The 23495-nt window shown below is 40.5% G+C and overlaps 1 protein-coding gene across 11 annotated transcripts in view; it reads left to right on the top strand.

The window, feature by feature from the left end:
• The window catches only part of KMT2C (lysine methyltransferase 2C), a 195768-nt gene that overhangs the window by 48834 nt on the left and 123439 nt on the right, over positions 1 to 23495 (top strand). For all 11 annotated transcript variants that reach the window (XM_069006367.1, XM_069006372.1, XM_069006373.1 and 8 more), the window contains 2 exons: positions 84 to 172; positions 14560 to 14698. In XM_069006367.1, the coding sequence (XP_068862468.1) occupies positions 84 to 172; positions 14560 to 14698 (228 nt within the window). The remainder of the gene's footprint in view (positions 1 to 83; positions 173 to 14559; positions 14699 to 23495) is intronic.

Below are 23495 nucleotides of genomic sequence, written 5' to 3'. Positions count from 1 at the left end.
CATTCATCCCTCAAAATGAAGTGATTAAATCCTAATTTTACAAATGCTTTCAGTCTAAACAGAGTTTTTCCTTATGTTTGCAGGCCTCGGAGTAGAGGAAAAACTGCAGTGGAGGATGAAGACAGTATGGATGGTTTGGAGGCAGCAGAAACAGAAAACACTGTGGAAACAGGTACTGAGAATATAGTGCTGATGCTCTCTGGGTATTGCTTCTCTCTCAGAAATGCATTTAGTTATGCAGGACTTTGGTAGACAACAAGTAGTTCTTTAATTTTGTAGTCTGAGACATGCATTGTAGCGGGTTCGTAAACCGGGCAGAAACACCAGTTAGAGTGTAGTGGTTTTGTTCAAAATATTCCATTACTTACTTACTTTGCTTCTATGAGATAAGAATTAGGAGAAAGCAAAGCAGGCACAAAACTTAAAAGAATATAAAGAAGTTTATTAATAGACCTAAAAGAAAGGGAAAAAAAAAAAGTCAGACTAAACCTTCAGAACACTTCTCCTCCCCACCTTTCTCCCTTCTCCCACTGACAGTGTAAAAAGACAACTCTTGAGATGTTCAGTCAGTTTACCACTTCTATAATAACCTTTTTCAGTTCACTTAGGGAGAGGAGTCTCTCTTGCTCATGCTATGGAGACATCTCTGCAAGTAGTTCTCTCATGGCTTCAGTGTCACAGCAAGCCAGCTGCCCAGGTTGGTTCTTTGCTTGCACATGAAAGTCCCTTCCCTCGACTTACAGCTTTCCCCACAACTGCTTTCGAGGGTCCAATCTTGAGCTACTGGGGTACCATTTTAAGGTTGAGCTGTTCAGAAACAAAGGTTCTCTTCACCCATCTCTGGGAGCGTCTTCATCTCTAGGAATAGAGCTCCTCCTCCTCCCGTGGGAGTAAGGGTCCTCATCACTTTGATCTCTAGGAACAGAGGTCATCTCCTTCCTTGGGAGCAAGGGTCCTCATCAAATTACAGCTACTGTCATTTGCTTATTTCAGCACAAGTACTTTTACTCATAATTACAGCTACAGTCATTTGCTTATTTCAGCACAGATACTTTTGCTCACAATTGCAGTTTGAACACTCCAAACCCCCCCCATGTTTTCATGAAATTACAACGGGTACTCTGATATATCATAGTGCATCCCCACCACAGCTTTACAACAGAATTTCAGCTTCTAAGCTCTCCTCTTTCTCCTCCCTCAGGGTTTCAGCTCTTCCTTCTTTACTGACTTTGGTGTCTCTCTGGTGTTCTCTTCACTTGCCATCACCTTTTCCTTTCCTCTGACTCGGGAGAGGATTGATGTCTGCAGGCTTCATCTGTTCTGGAGGAATCTCACAGCACTAAAAGGGTTAATCTCACCCGGCCCGCAGCTGGAGTTTGCTTATCGCTGTTGGTCACACGATCTTTGCCGAGCTTCGGGACAGCCTCAGTCAAATCTTTGGCCTCACTGGAGAAGGGGTGGGGAGCCGGGCCAGGGCAGGGCCCCCCCCCTCCCCACATGTCTGAAAGCTGGAAGGCAAGGGAGCTTTCCCTCCATTTGTTCTTAAATGTGGATCACAGAGGCCTGTCAAGCTTCTTAAGTGGCTTAAAAAGTTACCAATATTCAAACTAGCCAGTTGATAGGTTCTGTTAGGTCATAGGGGGAAGCTGTAAGCACCTCTTTGCAAGAGAATCACTTCTGTAGCTGATGGAGCCTTCTTTACTAAAAAACCAAACTGTGCTAAACCATGACATGCATTTGGGAGGATTTAAAAGGAAAAATCCTATATTTAAACCTATATTAATTTAAAGCTATTGGAAGAATTTTTTTAAAGTAGTCTAATGTCTTTGTAGTGTAGATATGTAGAGGTTCTTTTCCTACTTTTGCAAGGCTATATCTAATAAAAATAAAAGTTCTGAAGTGGCAGCTGCTGTTTTTGGAATACCTGCCAAAATACACTACTACTTATTGACCTGTATCTTCAGCTAACCACAGCAGATTATATACCAAAGGGATAACCAGGATAACCAAATGCTAATGCTTCCTGTTGCTGCTTAGGAAACAGGATAAATCTCTGTTCTTGCTTTGGTAAATATTTGTTGTGGTGGTACCCAAATGCTTCAGTTACCAGAGGGAGCTCATTGTTTTGGACGGAGTACTGTTGAAACAATTTGTGATTTCTGTTCTGGCAGTTTAGGAACCTAAAGAGACAAACAGATGAGCCAACACACGAGATAAAGGCCACGGTGAAGAACTGTCATCTCCTTGCCAGGCACGTGTCTGTAGCCATTTGCCTGTTTTTAACCAGGGACTGAGTGTAGAATGATGAAACCCACCAGGAAGGATGATGCTGTGGCCACTTGGCAGATGTTTGTTGGTTTGACAGAAATAAGCCTTGAAAATGCATTGAGACATAAGGGTTTTTAAATTTAATTAGGTGACTCTGTATGTGTAATGAGACAAGTGGAAGGAAGCACAGAGACACGAACAGCAGAAGCTGGTGGTCAGGGCAGAAATGGCTTGGAAGTGCCTGCTGAGTTAAGGGAGTTGTCCAGTTCCTCTCAAAGCTGCTTAGTGGAGGGGGTAAAGTGGTGAAGTCCTTAAAGATGAAGACAAAGATCTGTGCTTAGTGTAGATGTATAGGGAAAACAAGTAGAGGACCTGAAAAGAGCCATTTTTGCAGCAGCATTTTTCATGGGCCATGCAGGAGGGTGGCTGCTGTGGTGAAAGCCACCGAGGAGGAGGCTGAAATCCTCCTGAGGATGTGCTTTCTGTGTGCTGGTTGCTTGCTTCCTACTTGCTAGATGTGTAATGATGCTGAGAAGGCTTTGTGCTTGTGACTCGAGGCTTTGGGGAATGTCAGTAGTGTTTAGTCACAACTTGTGTTGAATTTAAGTGTTAATGGCATGTGGTGGGAGTCTAGATTAAAGCTTAATACAAGGATGCTTCATTGTTTTGTTCTGTCCATTGTTTTTCTGCCCCTGCTAGTAAACTGCTGGTAGTAGTGAACTTGGGTGATCTTTTGCAGCTTCTACAAGTGGGTAATTACTAGTTAATAAACTTGGAAGTGAAAAATTTGGAGCAGGTATTTGTGTATAGAAAAACAGAGTAGGGGAAAGGAAGACTTGTTCTAATTCTATTATTATTATTACTCTTCCTATCCTACATGGTAGATTATGTCTTATGGAAATCAGCAAAGGGGACAGAAAATGTGATTGTAAGTGAAAAGTTTTATAAATTTCAAATATGTTTCAATAAAAGAAAAAAAAAACTAACCCAAAAAGAAATTAAAACTTAACAAGTGGTACACTACTCTGTAGGGAATTCAGTGATAGCTGTATTTTTTTTGCTTTTGTCATTATTAACAAAGTTCCTCAACAGAGATCTGAGAGCAGTTTCTGCTCCAGAAGAGAAAGGGACACAGATAATTATTTTTAAGGCTCTGAGAGTGCATATAGATAAGTCTCTCCATTATCTTTTATCAGAATAATCCTGAGTGTCACACGGGGCTGATACCCATTTCTAAAGGTGTGGGCAGTAGGAGCACTGTGCTGGAAATCCTAATGGACCAAGATACCACTGGGTCTGCTGCTGGAAATGAGGCACCATCACTTCAGTGCTGAGCCCAGGATGGATGTGCAGACTGTACTCATTGCTGAAAAGATGCCTAGTGAAAATACATAGGTCTGAAATCCCATTTTTGTAGGGGAACCAAAATAGACTTGAAAGAGCATTATCATGTTGAGCAGTTTGATAGAGACAGAATCACAATTATGCCATTTTAAAAGTCGGGCACCATGTGACTTGCTTAGAGGTTTAATCATATTATCTGAAAAGGCTGCTGTCTCAAACTTAGTCTAAGCATTTACCTGTGTTAGTACAGAAGTGTAGAAGAAGAAACAATCCCAGTTTGTTGCTCTGTTTAAAACTGTGTTAATTAAATTGAAGGGTATTTGTGTACTAGTTTATTAATTTCTACTTCGACTAAAAAGATTTTTGTTTTGTTTTTTTGCAAATAGTGTCTTGCCAACAATTTTCTGCAGTAGTTGGCAAACCAAAACACAACGTAGTAACATTACAAAACTTGAAATATCTAAAGATCTTGACATGTGATTTGTGACATATTTTGAGTCTGTGTTCCTAGCTTCTTTTGCAGTGTTTGATTCATATGTTGAGAATAATCAAGAATTCTTTGACTGAGTTTGAGTGAGTGTCACAAGTGCTTGGTCACACTAACTAGTGAGTTTAGTGTGAGTTTGGGTTTTTGAGGTTGTTCTGGTTTTGTTTTATTTATGGAGTCTTGCATTACTGGTGCCCTTTTGTGAATTAATTTTCATAAAATGAGAGAAGTCCATGTTATTAATGTTGTGTTCAGTAATCCCACCTAAAATAAGTAGCTGTGCTTAGTGTAGATGTATAGGGTAGCTGTCAAATCTTTTATGGGGAGGAAAAGCAAGGGATGTGCAAGTACCAAACATTATTTCCATTTGTAATGTTGACACAAATGTTTGTTTAAAAAAAAAAGGCAAAAATTCTTCCCAAAGGGGCTCTTTTGCAATGCTGAGGCACAGTCATTTTAATTGCAGTTCGGGAAACAAGTTACTGCCCTTCCCAAAATTCTGTAATCTCACATGTGAAACAAGGCAGAGTTGGAAGCAGAGCAGGGTGAGCCGTGTGCTGCTCTGATCAGTTCAGTATGGCTGCTTCTCCCTGCCAACTGCAGCGATTCCTGAGCCCTGTCCCTTTCCTGCCAAGTACTAAGTTCACTTTGGTATAGATGAATTCTTAAGGACAGAAAGAGAGGAGGAGGGATTTGGAATTGGAGAAAGGAAATTCTGGAATTTGGAAAAAACGATCTGTTTGGCGCTAAGTAAACTTTTTCCTGAAAAAAGGATGTTGACAACTGCTTCTACTGAATAAATGGATTTTCAGGTTCTTGTAAACCTCAGGACAGACTCCTTTCATTTACCCACCATCCCTGTCTCTTGGTCATCCTTTGGCTCCTCACTTAATGTCTGTTCCTGCTTTTCAGCTTTGTATTGGTCTTTCCAGCTGCCTGTTCCTTCATTTTTCTTCACTGTGGTTCCCCCAGTGATGTTGCACTGCTATTTCTCTCTCTAGCTGATGTTGTGGTTACCCATTCTTTCTATCATTTTGGCACTACAGCATCGTAGTTAATGATGGCTGGGGCCTCTGGGGATCATCTGCTCCACACCCCTGCTTAAGCAGAGTCACCTAGAGCTGGCTGTCCAGGACCATGTTCAGACAGCTTTTATCTCCAAGGATTGAGGCTCCACAACCTGCCTGGACAACCTGTGCCAGTGCTCAGGCACCCTCCCAGTAAAAAACAGTTCCGTGATGTTCAGAGGGGGCTTCCTGTGTTCTTGGTGCCTGTTGCCTCTGGCCCTGTCAGGACCTTCCAGCTGTGTCAACACCTTTCACCTTTCTGGTTTTCAGTAAAATACTGTTTGCTGCACAATAATATGTTCCCCTCTGGATCCTCTTGTGCTTCTCATCTCCATAAGGGCAGTTTTCTTCTGGTGAGTGAGTTTCTAATGGCCAAAAAATACAGATCCAGAAAATTCTGGAAAGCATGTGGCTTTGTGCACAGGGGTATATGCAAATACAAAACTGCTAATCCAAAGAAAGAAATAATGCACCAAATAGCTCCTGATATGCTTTCTGTAGGTTTGGTAGCCCTTTTTGCTACTAATGAAGACTTGGCTTCTGCTTCTTTTCCCCATCTTCTGTTAGCTTCAGCAAGTTTCTGTACTTGATATTTTCTTGGCTCTGCATTTAAGTTGAAACTGAATTCTGTGTGTTAATGATCTGATTATTCCCTTTTTTTTTTTTTTTTTTGGAGAACACTTGTGAAATATCCCAACTCATCCTAGAGTCTGTAATTCTTCCTGTCTGTGTCCCGTAAAAATGTTGAGATTCAGATCCTGATCTGGGAGAAATGCAATAAAGTTAAGTTTATTTGAACTGCTGAGTCTCTTGGGAAATTAATAGTAAATCCATCAGGTGTTCTGTTTACTATCCATACCATGTCAACCAGCTTTTAGAGCAGTACTTTCTGCCAGACCCTCAACCCCCCATGGTGTTAGAGGCTTCAGAATTGATAATAGATAAAAGAGCCTGGATGATTTTATCAACCAATAGCTCCTTATCTGCATTATTGTTGTTAGTAATATTTTTATCAGACCCAGTGACGTTGCCTGGCCAGTTGATTTCTTGTTGGACTTCACATTAACTTCCTGAAGATAAAACTTCCTCTGACCAGCCTCATTTGTCTCTGGGCAAAGCACTGAAGAACCAGAAACAAACACTTCTCAGTGGAGGAAAGTAATTCATGAAGAAGTTGCCAGGGAATTTTGGACTAATTCAGAATCTCATCAGCTTTGAAGCAGCCTAGAGAAAAAAATTTCTGCAATATCCTGCTTATTAAAGGAAATACAGACATCCTTTGCAATTATGTGAATCCTACAGAGTAGAGCCTCTCATTGAGGCAAAGTAAAACACATCTGAGAACAGGTGCTGGTTTGGGTGAATGGATGGCAAAAGATCTTGGCAATGTGGTAATACCAAAGTAGTTTTAAAATCCAGGCAGATATTTTGGCCACTTACCACCCATCCTTTCTAAAATTAATGAAAGGAAGAATTAACACTGCTGAGGCCTTCCTTTTAGATTAAAGTTGGAGATACATATTTGTGGCAAATATGTGCTTAGAAATGCACTTAAATATTTTTAAGGCAACTAATATTCTGTGTACTCATTAGAAAAGGAGTGATTTCTTCTGTTTTACAGTGCTGACTCCTACCTGCTCAGCCACTGGAAAAATTAGCAGAACTGAAGCATGTTGTTGTAATTATTATAAGCATCTTAATATTTTTGCTTTATATTCTGGTAATTTGTTTGTAATGAGGAAAGCAAACACAAGAGGAAGTTATTAGATATTTGCATTTAAACCATTACAGGCTTACTCAATTAATGCCATTTATCATCATGCACACTTAAAATGGGCCATTTCGAAAAATCTGAGGGGTTTTTTTGCCTTCTGACCGATATCTCTGTCTCGGGTGTTTTGAGAGCTGGTGGCATCTGTTACTTACAAATGAATTTTAACTTCACTGAGTTTTTCATTCTGGAGGTTATTTCTGAAATGCAACAACTTCTTCTTTTTTTTTTTTTTTTCTTGTTTATTCAGTAGTGCTTTTGCAGTTTTGGTATCAACTATGCTTTGTTAAACATAATTCAACAGGTTTTGGAAGTTTTCAAAGACCAAGAATATTCCACTTCTCTACTACCTTGATGCTTAACTCTTCTGTTGTGTCATTAGTGATGTGATGGAAGAATCTGCATGGGCATTACCAGTCAAATACATTGAAATAGCATATGTGTTGTGTGCTAAATGCTCTTCTCCTCACTGGAAAAAGGGCTGCTCTGTGTATGTTTTAGTTCACAGAATGTTTTGGGTTGGAAGGGACCTTAAAAATAATCTTGTTACATCCCTTCTGCCATGAGCAGGAACCACTTGCTAATTCTGTGGACCTGTCTTAATTTTTGTTACTGTAATGCTATGTTGAGGCTGGCTCTTCAGTTTGGTGAAAGAAATAGAAGAGAAATTCTGCTGATGAATTAAAATCTCAGTATAAACCAGGCTGGTGTTGAAGTCCCACAAACACCTACCCTGGTAGCCCTTTTCTAGGTCAGGTTCAAAGGGAAAGAAAGTAGTGAGTAAAATGAACTTATTTAGGATAATAAGAGAGGTACCCATTTGCAGGGCATTGAAGAGTGACCACAGAAAATTAAATTACTCCTAATTCAGTAGTAGTTCATGTAAAAGAACATGCAGGGCAGAATTACCATCCTGCTTTTATGTAAACAAATAATCACTGTCAAATAGCTTTTGGTACCTGAGCAAGTGGTGCTTCAGTTCTTCTGAGAATTGCAGAAACTCTCATAAGTCAGAGAGAAACAAATTCTAGGAATTTCTGGCAAAGGGATAAGCGGAAGAAAGCACCAAGGAGGGTTTTTTTTCTTTTTACTGTTGCTTTATAAATCCTTGGTATGTTAAATCCACGTGCAGTTTGGCTTTCCCTTCTCCAGAAGGATGAGCTGTAATTGGGAAAGTACAGGAAAGGCCAGCGAGTATGACAAGAAGTAAGTAATAGCTTCTGTGTGGGGATCAGTTAAGGTAAAAGCCTTCATTCAGTCTGAAGTGATTTCACTGAGAAAGAATGTAATAGGGTCCAAAAAATGATGAGTGGTATGGAGAAAACAAACAGGGCACGGTGATTCATTTTGTTGTGCAGCACAAAAATTAGGGGACATTAGGTCGTGTTCAGAGAGTACAAGAGCAGGTGCGTTTGCACTCAGCATCTTCTGCAATTACAGAATTCATTGTTACTGGATGCTTTGGGCATGAACAACTTGACCTGAGTTTCCAAAAGACCTAAACAAATTAGTGGAAAAATAATCAGATGAGTTCCTAGCTTAGGAAGCTCCTCAGTCATGGAGGTTCCATGGTTATCCATAATATGGTGTAATGTTTTTAGGGTGACCAGAATTAGTTTAAATGGTCCGACATTGAGAATCTTGTTTTTATTTTATAACTAATATAAAATTTGCACAGTTATTTTCTGTATGAAATGTATTTAACTGTTAAAAGCAGTTAAGAGCTCATTTGAATGAAAAGTATCAAAATGCAGAGTGGAATGTACAAACCAAGAATAACTGCAGGTTTTCTTCTCATCTCCATCTAACACCTGTTGCAGTAAGTAAATCAGAGAATTATAGAATGGTTGGGGTTGAAAAGGACATAAAAGATCATCCAGTTCCAACCCCCTGCCATGGATAGGGACACCTTCCCCTAGACCACATTTCTCAGAGCCCCATCCAACCCAGCACTGAGCACTTCCAGGGCTGGGGCATCCACAGCTTCTCTGGGCAACCTGTGCCAGGGTCTCACCACCCTCACAGGGAAGAATTTTTTTCTAATAGTTAATCTAAAAACTACCCTCTTTCGGATTATTGAAAAAGATTTCTGCACCTAGGAGATCTCTGCCCGTGACTTCCTCAGACACTGGCAGGAGAAGTGATGTTTCTATCAAATTGTACCCAGAGCAGTAAGAGAATTATGAACTCTTGAGTAGTGGAACTTGTTTTGTTCCTAAATTGGGACAGTGAATGAAACTTTGTAGTTATAGTACTGGACAATGTCATGATTTATCCCAGCTGTTGGCCAAGTACCATGCCAGGTGCTCCCTCAGTTCCTGCCCTGGTGGATTAGGGAGGAGAACTGGAAAAAGGTAGAACCCCTGGGCTGAGATAGAACAGTGGTGAGCCCCTGGCACAGCTTGCCCAGAGAATCTGTGGCTGCCCCATCCCCAGAAGTGTTCAAGGCTGGGTTGGATGAGGCTCTGAGCAGCCTGGTCTAGGGGAAGGTGTTCCTGCCCATGGCACGGGGTTTGGAAGTGGGTGATCTTTAAGGTCCCTTTCAATCCAAACCATCCTGTGATATACTTAGTGGGCATGGTGTTCTGTGGTGTGGAGTATCCCTCTGGCCAGTTGGGGTCAGCTGTCCTGGCCGTGCTGCCTCCCAGCTCCTTGTACACCTGTTCGCTGGCAGAACATGGGAAACTGAGGAGTCCTTGCTTTAGAGTAACCACTGCTTAGCAAAATCTAAAACATCCATGTTACCAATGTTAATCTCACCCTAAGTCCAAAACACAGCACTGTACCCAGTACTAAAAAGAAAATTACTATGCTAGCCAAAAGCAGGACAGGTAGACATTTTAAATTCATAGTTTGCATTCCCTTGTTAAGGTTTCTTTTCATATTGTTGCTATACTGACCTGGTTTTTATCTGTCTAAACTGCTGGAGCATTTTGGTGTTTGTAGTTCTGCAGACCCCTTTGAGGCTGTATAAAGCACCTGGTCCCATTGGCTGTTTCCTGACACAGCACTACTCCTTCCTTGTGCAAAAATAAATGTTGTGTCTGCCTTTAAAACTTGTTACTCCCTCTTGCAGAACATCTTGGTAAGCAACAGTTGAGACCCCTGGGATGTTCCTGCTGTGTTTGGTGATCTTTGTATTTTCCAGCCTGCAGTACTTTCTGTTCTTAGTGAAAGTTTTGGAAGCTCATGACATGTGCTTCATTGTCTGCCAGATCAGTAGGTCTGACAGTAAAGTGATTAAACAGTCAACCTGCTGCATCTAAACAGCAGTAGAATATTAATTTTATGTTTATGACAGCTGTTAGGGTTGGCTTTTTGGTTTTTTTTTCAGTGTCACTTTATAATGAATCTTATAAGATTTTAAAGATTTTTTTTTCTGGTAGAACTCTTATAGTATTTTTAGGTTTTGGCTTGGCAGGTAGTTTGTGAGTATTTAAAAGAAAACCTTTTGGTTTTGCTGGTGTCTTTTCTTTACCTGATTGCCACAGCAGAGCCCACACATACATGTCCTTATTTTGCTTAATATTTACCCAAGTAGCTTGCAGAACAGGGCCTTGTGATTGCTAGAAAACAGAAAAGGATTGTTTGTAACAAAAGAAGATTTTAGATCTTAAGTTGATGTTGCTTCATCACATCCCCAAAGAAAGTTGTGATCGTGTAATAAAATCCCAGCCATCCCCAGCCTACTCCTTTCCACCAGCAGGGATGGCTGTGAAGGTCTGCAAGGGAACCCCTGCCACAGGGGGGGCTTACAAAAAACAGGGCTTCCCCCATGAGTGTGCACGTCCCACATGTGACTCACATGGGGAGAGGTTTCCAAGGGGTCTGACGATAGAGCAGGAAAACAGGAAATTACCAACTCAATTATTACTCAGAATGTTGTAAATCTCTACATAAGATATGTAAGTAAGGAGACCAGCTGCTGTTAGGAAGGTGGGTAGTCCACATAATCAACTGAGGGTGCTATGTGCTGTTTGTTGTTTTCTTTGAGTGTTCTCTGCATTCTGCTCTATGAAGGGGAATAAAAATAATAAGGGGAAGAAATTTTTGAACCTCTGTAAAGTGATTTTTTCCTCATTTGAAAAAATCCAAATTACAACTTAAATAGTATAAAATCTAAGGATTGTCTTTTCATTACTGTATACGTATTACTGAAGCAAATGTGGTGGAAGTGTTAATTAAAAGATGAATTTAATACACATGCTGTAAATCTTACCGGTCCCAGTGACTTCCCTATGTATCTGTTCCCTGTCAATGTTAGGCAATTTGATTTTTTTCCCTAGTATTTCGTATCTTCATCCTTGGAGATGCTCAAAAACCATCTGGCATCTGGCTCTGGTAACCCTGATTGAGCAGGGATTTGTACAAAGTGACTCTGCACTGCCTTCCAGCCTCAACCAGATGTGATTCTGTGAGTTACCCAAGTTGTAAAGCGTGTGGAAGTCTCAACCCTTTTGATGGCCCATATGGACAGGAACTTTAGTCCTTGTACCTTTGGGGAATTTCTTTTAATAAGAAAAGAAGGCTTTTGTGTCCTCACTAGCCAGGTGAGAAAAACTATGATATAATTGCCTTGAAATAACACTTTTTTAAGTGCAATGTTCCCTAGTATTTTCCTAAAGTTTTAATAAAGGATAGTGATATTAAACAATAGCCAAGAGACATTGGAGAGTTGTACAATTAGGTTTTTTGAATCTGTCTCCCCACTAACTCACTATACGTAGGCAAGACTTTCATTGAACCAGAAACAGTCATGAAAAGAAGGTGCAAAATAAAACCTTATGTATGCATCTGCAAATGAGCTTCACATTTATTTGTCATCTGTGGGTCCTTCATTCCCAGTAGCTTCAAAGTAGAATTCCATAACCAAATCTGATGACGTTCATTAAACGTACTGGGAGGCCATAAACATTAAACATACTTGGAAGCCAGGTGCTTCCAAGAGCATCTCTGAGGTGTATCTGAGATGTCCCTTTGCCAGGCCAGTGCTGGGATCCGTCTCTAGGAATTTGACTGGTGAAATGCAGTGCTCCTGTTCTTCCTTAATCTTCTGCAGGAAAACTTTCACTAAGTTTTTTTCACAACTAACACGCACTACTTTCATGCTGTTTAATGAGCACCGTGTTTTCAGTCTTCCAACGGCATATTGAGGCACAGTTTGCTTTATTGCAGAGACAGCAACTGAGATGTTGTTTGTCTCATTTAGTATAATTTGGGTCCCTCCTTCTCTAGAGAAGCAAACAGCAGGGGAAAAGCACCATAAGGATGTAAGCTCATATAGTTGTCATGTATAGTGAAACAATCTGTGTCTTCTTAGGCAGTCCAGAGTTCCTGGGAGTGAGTGCGTGCCCCTGAACTTCGCCTTCCCAGTGTGCTGGGTGCCCAGTAATGGTAATGAATGAAAGCTGGCAGAGAGTAAATGGCTTTTATTTGATTGAAAGTTTCAGCAGGCGCACAATAAAGCAGAGTTCCTTTTGCACAGTTTAACTAGGTTAAAGAAAGTCGCCAAGATGGATGAGAGCAAGGCCAGCGTTTCCGGTGGTCTTCCTGGAGCACTTCAGGCATGGTTGTCTCAGGCTGTGTTGTGGGTTTTGTTTTGAGTGCTTTGGCGTCTACCTGTCTTCTAGGTGTTTATGTTTTGCTCTCTTTATTGAGGTTGCATTTAGAAATTTGGGGGTTACTGGCACAAGATTGTCCTTTGGATCCAACATACTTGGAAACGCGCTGCAGACCATTATGAATGGCTCTGCTGGATGCTGCCTGCTTTGGGAATCCTCAGCCAGGAAACATCCAGGGATGTTTGTTCAGATATGCCAAAAACTGAGGGTGTGGGGTTTGGGTTTATTTTGTTTTGTTTTCTGTACAGAGCCATTTACTATTACAAGGGATGTGTTCCCAAGAGGATATTTATTTAGTAACAAATCATCATCCAGCATGTTTTTTCAGAATAGGTTGGTGAAAGGGTTTAACACGAGCCATTTGGGTTTTGGACAGGTAGTCACTTTTCAGTGCTTCAGATGTCCAAAAAACATTTCAGATGTTACTGAGTAGTTTAACTGAAATAGGAGAAGCAGTTTCAATTTACACCAGCTCAGATAACTACTTGGAAGACCCAGTCATGAACAGGATTTTATTTTTTTTAACCCTAATTTTGTATTTCTCTTCAGTATGGGTTAGAGGTGTTCACTGAGGATTTTAAATGTTATACATTGTCTTCCTAAATCAGTTCACTTTAGGTTAAAGAATAATCTTACTTCAATTTCTGTGCATGAAACAAGACAGATTTCCCATTTTCCATGTGCTGTAGCAGGCATATGATTTCAGTATTTCAGACCAAGCTGCACAGTTTTACGTTCTGGGAATTTTCCTCTCTTTTCTTGGCTTTATTTATAAGATTGAAGCTTGTAGCAGGTTTTTCTCCATGCCCACCCATGTCGCAGATTCTTCTACCCAGTCATTTCTCCACTTGTCATTTATCCTTTGCGATATTTAATTACATTTTGACAGGTTGTACATGAATTTTTAAAAAAATATGAATGTATCTTCTGCTGAAGTTTTCTAAATAATCTGCTGCTTTACTCTAACTGGACTTCTTTGCAAGAGGTGTATGTACTGGCCTCTGAGTTCAAACCCATGTTCACTGCAAGTTTTAAAGCAGACCTTCCTCTGGCACTGCGGTGAGACAGAGCATCCATGGACACAGGCAGGATGAGGCGCACGTATCTTAAGGTGGATATGCACATCTGTCAGAGTCCTATGATTTTTATGTTGCTTAGGTTTCAAAATCAAAGTATGCAGGAGTGCAGAAACACCAAATTCTGTTGCTGTACAGCCTTGACCCTTGTTCCTGTGCATTCTGGTGCACTTGGAACAGCACATTGCCACGTCCTTCTGATAAATCCCTGACTCACCCCGAGCAAAGGGGGAGGTGATCCTGAAGAGGATTTAAAGTTGCACAGACAGTGTCAACTTTGTGTTTCATGTTTCAGGGCAAAACCAAACTTTCTAGTCAAATACAGCATTGGCAGCAGCAGATGTATATATTTTTCTGTCTAACAACTAGGGTAATGCTAAAAAATTTATTTTCCTTAAGTTCAGAATGAAGTTTAAGCTGGCATAAACCATATCCTTCATTCCTTCATCTCCTCAACCCTGTGCCAACATAGTTAGTGTAACCAGGAGTGAATTTGTGCAGGGAATTGAACAAAGTTAAAGGTAGCAGGGGAGGAAAAAAGGTTTAATATACCCCATATTAGCATGCTCACTGTGATGTTTGTTCAGGGCTGACACAGTGGGTGCACGAGAGGAGATGTGGGGAGAACGGGAATGTCTGAAACTCCAACCTTGTATGAAAAGTTAGTCACTGAACAGCTCTCCCCTCACCCCATTCCTCATTGCTATTAAACAGCTTTAGTTCATGGTGGTACTTTGTGCTATGGAAATAATGTAAGCATCCAGTCTCATTTTTTAGCTAGAGATAGTAACTTCGTACTCTTTTAATTTTGTTATGTGGTAGAAGGTATTTACATGGATTAAATAAAATGGATGTTTGCAGCACAAGGGAAAGCTTAAAAATGCAGATGAAATACTAAAATTTTTTTTCATCTTTTGTTACCCAGAAGTCAAAGAGCAGTCTGCAGAAGAGGATGCCCAGACGGAAGTGGAGAGCACCAAGCAGCTAACACCAGTCCTTCAGCACTCCGTGTCCGAGGAGTCCACGAGCTCCACCGCCTCCGTGGGTGTGGAAGCCAAAACCAGGTGAGCGAGAGAGTGAGGAGGAGGTGGCTGCTGAGTCAGGGGCAGGGCTGGGGCTCAGCTCTGGGGTGCAGAGTGCTCGAGGCGCTGGGCTGGGACTTGGTGCTGCTGCTTTGAAGTGCCTGGGACTGGTGCCTTAATTGGCGTACGGAGAGATCAAGGTGAAGAGCATGTTCATGAGTGCTGCCCTCAGACTGCTCTGGGAAGCCTTGAGTTACAGCATATTAGCTGGGTAAATGAAAAGAGGCGTAAGTGATAGGAGATAAAATGTGATTACTGAAGCTTTCCTGCTGTGTAGGAAACGGTGTATTAGCAAATTTATATAATGTTATTTTTGATGTTTCAGCTTGTATGTGAGTGTATTTTCAGGAACAAAGTAAACAAACCTCTTGTCATATCTACTGTGTTCTTCCTTATTTTGGAATTTATAACAGAGAAAATAACGTTTGTATTTTTTAACTTTTTATTTATACAAATTAGCCTAAAAGCAGTGAAAGTATTAATTATGTTATATGAGGGAAACCAGAACACATTGTCTGTGATCACTGTTAAAATGGTGTCACAGAATTCTAACAGAGCTTCTCTGGTGAAGCTCTGATAACAGCTTCTAACCCAGTAGCAGGTCTCTCCTGCTGCAGAAAGTGCTGTTACCAGCTACCAGACAGTTACAGGTGTAATTATATTTTGACAGAATTGGAGAGAATTTTCGTCATCATTTTTCTTCTTCCTGATCCAACACAGAGCATATTTTCCATGCACAAAAAATTACTTAATCTACTTGATGCATGTTTAATTTCATGTTTTATATGCTCACAAACTTCTTAGATTCCAAGAGCTGCTTTTCTTCTTAAAGAAAATTTCAGTTAATTAGTTCCTGTGCGTATACCTGAGTGAAATACGCAAAAATTTCTGTTCTTGATGGAATTTTCCAAGGCTGAGATAAATTGCACTAAATATGTAGAGCAACTTGAACTGAGCAGCTGCTTTGCTTCATTATTTGACCCTGTTTTGGATCATTTGCAAAAATTTTAGTGCTGTTTCATCTGCTCTCTGTTCTTCTCAAGGTTACTTTTTTGCTGTTACCGTGAATATTTGATTACAGCACTTTACATGGCCATAAACTTGTTTCTTAAAAGCTGGACAGCAGTCTCCTGGAAGAACTTTGCCTGGTTCTAAGCCAGCCCTTATTTACCCTCAGCTTATTCTTCCTTCCAACTGAAAGTGTTGACTTTGATCAGTCAGGATGGAATCGCTATTATGTGCTCATTGCTTTGGCTGATCAAAGCATTAAAAAGCTGAGTACTATTAATTTTTAATTAAAAATAATAGTGATCAGACTCTGTCTCTGACATTTTGGAAAGAAATGTATCAAGAAGATGTGAAACCATTAATTGGGAATCAGAGCTTTCTCTGACCCCAGGTAATTTTGATTTCAAACTTAGATGTAGAATGGGAGTTGGTTGCAAACATCATTGATGTCCTTACAACAGTGTGGGGGGAAAATCCAGATGTCAGGGTTTCTATGGAAGTAAGTCTTGAAAAAAGCCTCTTCTGATCTATGACTTTTGATCAGTCCTTTGTGTCATTGTCTGTGGAGTGCTGCCACTGACATTGTCTCATGCAGGGGTTGGAGGACTGAATTCTGGGGGCTTGACTCCATTTTCTTAGGAGAAAATGCAGCGTGTGAAATAACAGACGCTGCTGATGATTGTGTAATGATTGGAGGAAATGTATCAAGATTTAGGATAAAGTGTGACTCCACAGTGCCTTAAAACTGTGACTCTGGGAAATAGTTTTGAAGCTGATTTCCAGATAATTCATACTCATCAGCTTCATCTCTTCCTTGGTAAGCTTTTCTGTTTCTGTTTTATAATACAAGTAACTTCCACTTTCTAATAAAATGGAAGTGTTTCTGTATTAAAAGTAGCTTTAGGTATGTGAGCCATAGGAGAATTGTGAGAATATATTATAACAGACAGAGCAGAAGTCACTTAGAAGACAGAAAGGAACCCAAGCCTCCATGAGAAGTAGGTGTAGGTGGAGCTACTTTTGCATTGCTTTTTTCAGAGTTGAGTATAAGACAATTCTGTGTTTCTGTCTTTGGTAGTGAAGATAAAGGAATTAGAGAAGCACAGGATGCAGGACATAAAATAAAGTCTTTCCATGAAAAAATAAAATAATTTGCTACTGAAAAACAGTGATTTTAACATAGTAGGATATGTCAAAATTAGGATGGGGATTTCAGTAACTGAGAGATTAGCTAGAGCTTGGCTTGTGTGGTATTTTTCTCTGGATTCTTCCCGAGACTGCTGCTAAATAAAAACATTCAAGAGAAAGGCGAGAGAGCTGGTAAATTTTTGAACCTTCCTGAGGTGGGATATGGGAGACCAAGAGAACTACTGACATCAGGTGGGATTGGGGCAGGGAATTAAATAACAAATTCAGGATTAGTGCTCAGAAAGTAATGTGTTAAAACCTCATTAAAATAAAGAGAATCTGAGCCCTACTGGGATAGGGAGGCTGAAAGGGGTGAGGCGTGTGCTTGAAAGGAATGAGTGAATTATTGACCACATGTGGGGAGGGGCAGTAACATCAAGCAAAGATAAACTCCCAAGCCTTGCAGTGGCAGGAGTAACACTGCCAGCTCCTATATATCATGGGTATCATGGGTTTTGGAGCCTTTTCCTTTGGTTGTTCCCTTTTTTCTTTTTATAAGCCTTGTGAGAAGCTTCTGTCAGGCCGGGACTTATGGCTGAGTGGAATCCAGCTTCTTCGAAAGGAATCTGCTCCCTTGGTTTGTGCTGCCTGCAGAGAGCAGGGGAAGTGCAGCCCTTGGGGAAGGCAGGGAGCCAGGAGCCGGCTGCGACTCAGAGCAGAGCCCACTTCCACCTTCCTCCTCTGTTTCCCACATTGGCAACCCCAGGCATTAACAGCTAACGAGAATGGCCTAGAAACACAATTTCATAGAAGAACAAAACACCTTTTGATTCATTTTACTTTCTGTCTGCTCTCAGAGACTGTGAATTGCATTAATTGCACGTTTTCAGTCCTTTTGCCTTAATCATGAAGACGGAACATCCGTAAATAAGTAGAAGCTGAGGTTTTCACACAGACCTTTTTGATTTTGGTACTTTGGCCCGCTTAAATATCTGCTCTTGTGAGATTGTTGCTAAAACTAAAAGAAAAACAAAACTGGCAAAACACCTTCCTGCTTTCTTGCTTCACTTGTAATTGGACAAAGCACGTAATTTTCATTCCAGACCAATTGCGCCATCCCCCCTTATTTTATTGTTGCTGCTGCTGCTGCTGCGATGAAATCTGGAGTGTGGAGATGGAGGGCTTGGGTGATTTATTCCATCAAAAAGAAGTGGTTGGTGAACATCTGTAGATTGCGTGAACAAAGAAAATAGTGAAAAAGTAGCAGTGAACTTCTTTATGTTGGTTCCTTTTTTTTTTTTTTTTTAATAATCTTAAAGCACATTGCAAGACTTGTAACACTCAGAACAACACTCAGTGGAAAAAGAAATTGTGGAGTGGCAAAGAGTAGACAATCTGGACAGAATAACACTGATGGAAGGTAAAGCTAGATCTCTAGGCAGGAGGAAGTTAGATAAAAGATTTAACATTAAAATGTGTTTTAAAATTTGTTGAAGTTGTAAAGTAAAGCACATATTTTGAGAAGATACCAGTATTAAGGTTAATTTTGAAACTGATTATTTCTTTCCATGAACATGTACTCGGATACAATTTGTAGTTTTATGTGAATTTTTTTCTCCAAGATTTTTTTTCTGCAGAGAATGGGCTTTAGGCACAACACAGGGCATTTGAAGTCATTGCAGAGTTTTGCCTTTACATTTCCAGCTCTAGATCCATATAAGCACTTACGGGATTTTCCTCTGAAGTCAGTGGTTTACATCTGGAAAGAGGACATTCCTTTGTGTTCCAAAGTGAAGTACTATTTCAGCATTATATTAATGACCAATCTAACCCAGAGTGAAATCACTGATTTGGCTAGCAGGGCACAACTAAAGACTAAGACCACACACTGAAAAATGAGAAAAAAGGTAAATATTTACTGGTTTTTCATCCTGTTTGTTCATACATTATTAGGGAAACGGTCTCAAGAAGGATTCTGTGATGGATCATTGTTAAAGCAATTTTGCCTTGGATTTATAGGGCAGGAAAGGACCTTTGGAAATCATCTAGTTCATCTCCTTTTCCAAGGCAGTTATCTACAGCTGTCATTCCTGACACAAGCTTACATAAACTGCTCTTAAATCTTCCAATAATAAAAACTCCGTATCTTCCCTAAACAGTCCCTTCCAGTCTCTTCTTTGTTTTTCCTGTTGGAACCACTTTCCTCACATCTAACCCACACTCTCCTCGTTCTGGGTTTATTCCATTACTACTCGTACCATCTGCCAAGGATAATGGAGGACAGCTTTGTGCAAAAGCCTCTCAGTTTATTTCCCCAGCATGCTTTACCTCATAACAGAAATCCCAAATTTGTTCCTACTTTCTTTGTAGATGATGTTTTCTTGAGCTCCAGTCCTTCTTGCTGGTTTGAGTTTTCTCCAGATGGTCTGTGTCTTTCTTGGAGCACAGAAGGCGTGTCACACAAATGGGGCCAAAGAAGGGTTTCACAGGCAGCCAAAATCCTGCCTTTTGCTTAGGCTGAACAATTGCCATTGTGGCCATAATGTGTTTAATGCTCTCATGTAGAACTTGTGCCTCATGGGATTTGATGCCATAATCAATAACATTTATGACTGGGCCTTTAAGTTGCACAGACCTTTGCTCCGTGATTTAATCAGTTCTGTAGGGAGGTCCAAGCACAGAAACCAAACTTTGAAATGTCTCCTGCCGAGCGTGAACAGGTACTCACAGGTGCTTCAGGTTTCTGGAGTCCCCACTTTTAGCCTCTCACAGATGTTCTTAGGCAGTTTTTCTGTCTCATCCCCATCCTGAGGCTGCTTGTCTCTACCTGGGTCTGTCCTGCTGCTTCCAAGTGCTGTGCTGCTGGGCAGCAAGTTGAGCACTGGCAGGTCAGTCTCATGCCTGGACAGATTTTCTGTCCTCTGGAAGATGGCAGTCAGACAGACAGAAGCATCCCATGGCTGGCAGTCTGTTAGGCCATGCTGAAGGACTGATGGCAGTACTCAGAAGAGCATGGGATGCCTGCTTTGTCAGAGATGGCACAGATACAGGATAATCACGGGCAGTGGTAGGAGTCAGGGATCTTCTGCTCCAGTGTTGAGTGAATACAGCGTTTTCTCTCATTTCTTCCAAATACCACCTCTTCCATTTGTTCTTTTGCCTCCAGCTTTCTTTGCCAGCCTCTTGGGTTTTTTCACGTTGTTGAATCCTCATATTCCCATTCTCTTTGCTAATTGCTAAACTGCTCATCAGTTTTAATCATTGTTTCAGGGTTCACTTAGCTGAGGTTTACTCTTCTTTGTCTCTCTGCCTGATGTTGAGTTTCCTTCCTTCCATTTCCAGTGGCTTCTAGACAGGTGTTCATGACATGGTATTTCTTCTCATCCTTTAATCCATTTTCTTTTCATTTTCTGTGTCAGCTGTGACTGTTTTCTTCTTGCTTCCTTCAGTTGTCTGTGTGATCTGTGTTACTTCCCATAGTCAACTGTCCCATTTCTCCAGAACCTTCCATTTCCCTCACACAGCAAACTCTGTGTTGTGTCCTGCATTCCTTTCTTGCTTCTATACCACAGCTGATTGGAAGTATAAGCAATTTAAATGTTAAAATCTGGACTCACAGCACCCCAGAGGTGTAGATGCAGAGATGATCCCTGTGAGTGTCTCTGGCCTTTGCCAGAAGGATGTTCATTTACCAGGAATGGATGTTTGCTTTCATGTAGGGACTGAGAGAGACTGGAGTGTGCTTAGTGAAAAGAGAATTTTTGTGCTTGTAGCTTCAATGTGCTAAAACTCTGCTTGAGCACATGGGATCTGTTTGGTGAGGTTAGAAGCATTTAGAGAAACAAGTTTGGACTAATTTATATAGGGTTACAGAAAGTGTATCTGTAACTTCAAAAATTAATATAGTAAAACTTAAAATGTTTCACAGAACAACAGAAGGGTTGATCAAAGATCTGAAGTAGACTCCAGTTAAACAATTGAGGACCCTTCCATCTGTAAAAGATGTTGGAGAAGGAAGATATGAAGCTTCAGAATCATAGGTGGCATGGGGAAGGTGGCTGTATCCTGACTGTTTAGTTTCTTTTAATGCAAGAAACTGAGGGTCATCAAGTGAAACTTTTAAGGCTTAGGTGCGAAATAAAAGGAGGAGATTCTTTGTACAGCAGAGAGTTGTCTAGAGTGACACTGAAATCCTTGCCAAAGGATGTGGTTTGCTGACGCTTTAGGTGTGGTCAAGAGCAGACTGGGCAAGTTCATGAAAAAGAAACTGAGAACGAGTGTACAGCAATCACAGCTGACACAGGGAGGCCCTGAACTGAGCACACGCAGGGGCATGGACAGTACCATGCCTGCCTCCTATTTAATATCCCTGTGCTTCTGCTTATCCTGCTTACATGGAGCTTTCTTAAAAACTGCTGTTTAAAAACAGCTTGGCAAATGGTAAATATCACTAATTTTCAGGTAGGAAGATCCTACTTGGTCTTTTTACTAAATTGCCTCCAAGAGATGGTGGTACCTCTGTGTGTTGGATGTGACTGTGGCTGCCGCATCCCTGGAGGTTCGAGGCCAGGCTGGGTTGGGCTGGTCTAGTGGAAGGTCTCCCTGCCCTAGCAGGAGGATTGGAACTGGATGATCTTTGAGGTCCCTGCAACCCAAACCATTCTGTGTATTATGTTTTAATTACCAAGAGAGAGAATTTGGCTTACACAGACAATCCTTTCTGGGGACAGATGCATACTGAAGGTTGAAGCCACAGGATTTTTTATTCTTTGACTTTTATCACTCAGAGGTTAAGAGTCCTCTCAGAATTGCCACCTTTCAGGCACACTCCCAGTTGAATTAAATATGGGATTGTTATTTGAGAGTACGAGTCAGTTCAGATGGACATTAAAGAACGATCTAGAGGGCCTTGGAGTAGACCTCTAAATTCACTTTATTCAGCATTGGCATTCTGGTAACTCCTCTTGCATTTAGCGTATGTTGTACCCTAATGGAGCTTTAAATATTTGTTTAAATTAAAGCTGACACAATTAGTGGTGAATAAGAGCATGTTTTCTAAATTTCAAAATGTCAGTAAGATGTGTTGCTTTGGTTGTGTTTGAAGGGTAATGTTTTCTTTCTTTCAAATGAGAAGAGTATCATTAAGTTGATTGTATGGCTGTAGAAGGCCACCTGTGCTGTTTGAAGAAATTGGAAAGGAGTTATTGTCTAATGCAGTTTAATTGCTTTGTATAAACTTCTAAAATTCTTTCTTCTAAAAACTTCACCTGAAGTTCATATGAACTCTGTCCTGCCTCCTTTTTTTAATGGAATTGTGCTACATAAGTTGAATACTCCTTTCAAACCCAAATCTCTATAATAGTGTAATAGTGTCAAACCATAATTTCATGTTGTTCTGTGATTCAGTTACCTGTTAGAAGGAGATGGTGTGTCAAATGCTTAAATACAGCTTTTAGCTGAGATTTTTTTCTTCTTTGTGGTATTTCCATTTGCCCTTTCCATCCTTGTCTGTCCTTAATATCCTTTATTCAGAAGGGTGATTTATTGGGTTGTTAATCCTGTAGCAATGTGAAGCTGTTATGCCTCACCCAATACGGTTTCTTCAGTAGTTTCCTTTCAAGCTTCTTCATTATTGAGGTCCAGATATTTACAGAATATTTAGATGATGCTGAAAAGCTTTATCTGAATCTGAGTTTTAGAGTAACTTTACCTCTGTGAATATCTCACATGTATTAGAACTCACACTGATGCAGACCCCAGGTGGTGTATCAAGTCAGAAATGGGGGTTCTTTTCACTTAAAATGCAGCTTGCAGGTCTTGATTTGAATTTACATAAATGATACAATAGTGGATCTTCACTAAGGGGATCACTTTACTCTTTAAATAACACAACATAAAATGAGAGCAAAGGCAAAGTATTTTGTGCATTAGGACAACTTGGCAGAGCTAAATAAATAGTAGGTCCCCTGTAGTGTTTAATTTAGCCTTTTAGCATATGTTAAAACTACTAACAGGGTTAGTTGGGAGAAGAATTCTCAAGGCCAGTTCTCATCAGTCTGCTTTGGTAATCAGTACAGACAATGCACTGAAGTTCTGTTTTGCTCCCAAATACTCCATTTCATTGTGTTGAGCTTAATTTTAATTGTGAAAAATAGATGTTAAAAATGTTTTAAACTTCTGTAGCAACTAGTATGTGAAAAAGACGTCCTGAAGGCATTTCCAGACGTTGAAGAAAATTATTGCGTAATTCCTTTTAAAACAAGTGCACTCGTAGCAAAACTCACTATACCCTTTTCACTTTCTTTTTCATCTCAAAACATGAATGAACTAGATCTTTATGCTTTCCAAGTTGGGTTTCTTTCTAACTTCAGTTAGTTGTGTTCATGGCAAATGGCAGTAGTGATGATCTGCAACTTAGTATTGAATGTTGAGGCAGTGACTATAGCTAGTGGATCTTACTGGAACTGCCATGCCTTGCATTTTCTCAAATATAGTCCATTGTGTTTTCCTGTTTAAACCTGGTTTTAGTGTGATTAATTGGAATTTCAGAAAAGTTACGAGGTGAGCATCCCTTGAGCTGAATCCAAGAGTTTGAAATCCTCCTGCTGTTGACATCGTCCCCTTTATCTCCTTGTGATGCTTG

This window comes from Aphelocoma coerulescens, chromosome 2 (assembly GCF_041296385.1).
Source record: "Aphelocoma coerulescens isolate FSJ_1873_10779 chromosome 2, UR_Acoe_1.0, whole genome shotgun sequence".
Classification (NCBI taxonomy): domain Eukaryota; kingdom Metazoa; phylum Chordata; class Aves; order Passeriformes; family Corvidae; genus Aphelocoma; species Aphelocoma coerulescens.
The sequence above is the reverse complement of the archived record's forward strand: the minus strand, read 5'-3'. Positions and strand labels throughout refer to the sequence as shown.